This window comes from Gossypium arboreum, chromosome 3 (assembly GCF_025698485.1).
Source record: "Gossypium arboreum isolate Shixiya-1 chromosome 3, ASM2569848v2, whole genome shotgun sequence".
NCBI lineage: Eukaryota > Viridiplantae > Streptophyta > Magnoliopsida > Malvales > Malvaceae > Gossypium > Gossypium arboreum.
The window spans coordinates 30110308-30114885 of NC_069072.1; the positions used below are offsets into that span (position 1 = coordinate 30110308).

Here is a 4578-nt window from a genome sequence, read left to right on the forward strand (position 1 = left end):
CAATGTTTGATGTTTGAAAATTCAGGGAATCGTGCCTTATCGTGCTGGGTTTCGATTTTCTGTTTGTTCAAAATAATAGAATATTCCTTTAGAATTTCACTCGTGTTTTTCAAATTCTAAAATGAGGCAATGTTCAACGTTTGGAAATTCGAGGAATCGTGCCCTATCGTGCTGGGTTTCGATTTCCGGTTTGAAATAATTGAATATTCCTTTAGAATTTCACTCGTGTTTTATAAATTCTAAAGCAAGGCAATGTTCAATGTTTGGAAATTCGAGGAATCGTGCCCTACCGTGCTAGGTTTCGGTTTTTCGTTGGACTAAATAATTGGGTATCCTTTTGTAATTTTCAACATATAAACTTTTGGAAGTAAAAAATTTATCGTGTTTTCAAGGGTATAAAGGATCGTGTCCTATCGTGTTGGATGTGATGCTGTATACTTTTGAAACAAGATAATTTTGACGACCAACTTAAGCCATTCAAATGTTTTATAAGGAACCATATTTCAAAAATAGCTTTAAACCTTAGGTATAAGGACAGTGCTTAATTAATTTGGTACCAATTTTGGGCGTAGTGAGGGTGCTAATCCTTCCTCATACGTAATCAGCTCCCGAACCCGTTTTCTCAAATTTACGTAGGCTAAAATTGATTTAAATAGAATAAAATATTTTATTAGGTGATCCAATCACACTTAAACAAAAAGGATTGATAGCGACTCCATATTTCATTTTAAAAGTCGATCACCGTCATTTTCAAAATCAAAACAAAAAATTGGTTTCGACAATATACATATATAGGCATATGATATAACTAATGTGAAATCTATACAACTTATAATGTTTTTTATTAAATTAATATCACCCATCAATTGGATTCCAACTCACCTTAAAAAAATAAAAACAAATTCAAAACTTTCACTCGCCTTCACGAATAAATTGTTAAATTTGTTTGGCTTATTTATATCTAAACTCGATTCCTTTCATTATCAAGCTTTAAAACTAAAAATATGTTTGAAGATAGAATTTATATATATATATATATAAGGCAATAACTAGAACTTGAATACAAAATTATTAGCAATAGGAGAAATGGGTGGGTAAAGGCATAAATCTTAAAACTTAGGCCCAACAAAGATAAAAAGCCGCTTACTTTTTTGTGTAGCTTTCAATTGGGAATCGTTTGATTCCACAATGACGATATTAACAAATCACAACTACTCTATATGCGGAAAATCAAGGGTGGGCTGAAAAGAATGCTAGGAGACCAACAAGTGGCGCATTGATGTAGGTTGTGGGCTCCGACTCTTGAAAATAAGGCCTTGAATCTGGAAAGGCATCCTAAACATTAGGCCCACCCACTACTGCTCCCACTAGTATATTGGGGTTGGGGTTTGGGCTTAAATAATACCGAGTCCCCGCTTTGCAACCGATGCGAGCCGGGTGGGCCGTGACCGATGGCAGTGAGCTGCCCCTGTGATGAATCCTCCGAGGAAATCGTGCACCATACCCAACCATGTAGGACATCCCTAAAGGATTATCCCCCAGAATGTAGTCTACCTAATTTTACCACAGACAAGAGTCACGTGAGGCCCTTCTCATTATAGAAGCAACAAAACAAAAGCCGTTGATTTTGTTTGATTTATTTAAATAGAAACCAAGACTGTCATACTACCTGGCGTTTGGCCAAGTGTTTGAGAAGGGCAGGGGAGGCTGATGTTTCACCACATGGAACTATCTTGTTAGCATGGCTTAGGTAATTTGAATAGGCTAAAAGAAGGAAAGACAACGACGTTACATGCTGCATGTTACTCCCTCCAGCTTTGAACATCAGTCCACCTTTTTTTTTTTTTTAAAGTGAAAAAAGGGGTTAGTTTTCTATGATTAGCAGAGATCTATGTCTTATTATTATTGTTGTAGTATCAAATTGTTGAAAGCACATTACCGGGAGAGTACTGAACCTGGGGATGGGAAATTCCAGGCAGTAAAGAACAAATAAAGCCATCAGCATTTTGCTTGAAAGACTCGAAATAGTCAGCTTTTCCCATCAGCACTTCCTGCCCCAGAAATTCCACGGATTAGATAATAATAATAATATAATAACTACTTGCTTCGTTTATCACATATACATTAATATATCGGCCTCAATGTATATTAAATGTTAATACTGCGTAGTCTGATAATACTAGTGTTCAGACCTAGAAAATCAATGTTCATGCACATAGAGATAAGTTGATGATATAGAATAAAATAAAAGATATTAAATGCATGAATTTGACTAAATCATGCAAGCTATATAAAAATTGTAAAGGGTGAAAGGTCCTTAACGTAGTGGCGATCACCTTTCAAGAAAAAGTTAATGTGGAAAGATAATGAATGAGCATGGGAGGTAAGCATCGCCCCAGCCTTTAGGCACATGCAAATAGCAGTAACTCACTGATTGGGGACCCACGAGGATCCAGATCTTAACTAGGACGCTTAGACCTTTTTGGTTTACGATTTAGGAGACAATACACTACTAAAACCAACCCTGATCTACTCCATCAAACACAGTTTGTCTCTTTGGCTCCAAATATCTGTCTTTTAATTTGGGTTGCCAATGTAAAATTGATGCTCACATGAAACCCAAATTTTATGCTTACATTCATCATGTGCAATGATAAGCCATCTTATCCCCCATCACATGATTATTTTGTTCTTTCTATTCCCATCTTATCCAAGCATGTAGTAGTAGGGCCATTTTTATAGAAATCTAAAAAGTAACAAATAGCTTGCCTTTGGTTCAATTAAAATACTTTAAATCTAATTTTCTCCCGTGAACTTCAACAAAAAATCCAACATTTCACACCATGCAAATGGTTTTGTTTCAGTTCGTCTGAAAGTCTATAAAGGGCATAGAAAATGGGGTTCGAAAAATGTGAAAGAAGACCCCACAAAAATATGATCAGCTCCCATAAAAAACACAGGATCACCCACGTGACACCCAAGACACATTTTCTTCAATCCTATAAAATGAACCTTATCCTACTTAAATACCCCAACAAAAGGCACCAAAGAGTAGAAGAATATAAAAGCACCGTTCTAGAAAAACAAATAAAGAAATAAAGAAAAATAAATAAACAAATAAAACTTACATAAAATAAAACAAATTGGTATCATTATAATGATTAAGCATATATAAATAATCCAGTGATTAATTAATTTTGTACCTTGGAAATGAGGACGTTAATCCCAGCATGCTTGTTATCCCAACCAAACTCATTGATGGTATCTCCAGCTCTCAAGACAACCTCGTTTTTCACTATGTACTCTCTATATACGCGCTTCCTTGAGGCCTTGTGCAGCCAAGCGGCTCCCCAAAGCAACTCGTCCTACATTACCATTATAGTAGCTACAGCCAGTCAAAGTTTTTGACTTCAATGTCATAATGCAACGGTTCCTCTTAATTGTACTGTAAGAGAAAAGAAAAAAAGGAGTCTGTCTGACCTGGTAACCATTGACATCGCAGTAAAAAGGACAGACTGCAGAGTGCAGCCTGATACTATATACACCTCGGTGCTTGTCAGCAAAGTTGAACACCTACAGTACAATACACCATTTTCCCCGACTTTCATTTTTCCATTAACATTCTATGAATCAAATATGCAAAATATCTTCCCATTTGGTGCGGTGACAAGATTAAGAAGAAACTGAGGTGGTGACAGTGAATTACCCTAATGGCTCGATTGAGAAGCAACCTCGAGTATGCAGGGTCTCGTTTCCTGAACACAATGGAAGCAGCAGCCAATGCGGCGGTGGTTTCGCCTGCGACGTCCGAACCAGGATGCTCATTATCGATTTTGTACACCGTACGTAAAGTATCCATGTCCTCTGGCCTTTCCCAGCAGCTATGATCAGAATAGGCGTCTCCCACTTGTACATACACCACTCCAGGCTTTTCCGTTGCTTTCAACAGATAATCCGTCGACCATTTCACTGCTTTAACGGTGTTCTTTAACTCCGGCCCCATGTTCCTCCCGAAATCTATGATACTCCAAGCTAATAAAGTCGTCGTGAATGCCATTGGGAACCCGAACTTCACGTTGTCTCCGGCGTCGTAGTAACCTCCCGTTAAGTCCACCTGAAACCGAAACATCAAACGCAGTTAATGATTAAATTATATACTTTTAGTAGGTGAAAAGGGAAATGTAGGCTGTCGAAAAGGAGTAATTACACCGGCGGTGGAGCCGTCGTGCAATGCAGAGTCGCGGCGCCATTTGACGCGTTGGTCAGGGGGAAGTCTGCCTGATCGTTGTGTTAGGTGTGGGTCCCACAATGTGGGAAACCCATATTTTCTGCCACATATTTAGTGTCTTTGTCTTCTTAGATTTGTCAAAATAAATAAAAAAAAAACCATTCATTTTAGCTTTTACGGGTGGTGTGGGCAGAAAGTGTGTGAGCCAAAAAAAAAAAAATCTCAAATTCATCCAGAGAAAAAGAAAGTAGAAAATTTCATTTTTTCTAAGCTTGGTGCAGCAGTGATCAACTCTTCGATCGAAGGTTCATCCGTGGTTCGATTGAGCTGATTTTTGGACAACAGCTAGG

At 37.8% G+C, this 4578-nt stretch overlaps 1 protein-coding gene across 1 annotated transcript; it reads right to left on the reverse strand.

Annotated features, from left to right (window-relative positions):
* Positions 1-1230: 1230 nt before the first annotated feature.
* On the reverse strand, positions 1231-4267 carry LOC108468086 (endoglucanase 8-like). The gene is given in 7 exon segments (XM_053026148.1): positions 1231-1554; positions 1670-1833; positions 1940-2051; positions 3204-3365; positions 3481-3573; positions 3707-4114; positions 4208-4267. Coding segments are annotated over 6 exon segments (1206 nt in total). The 5' UTR covers positions 4058-4114; positions 4208-4267.
* Positions 4268-4578: the final 311 nt, after the last annotated feature.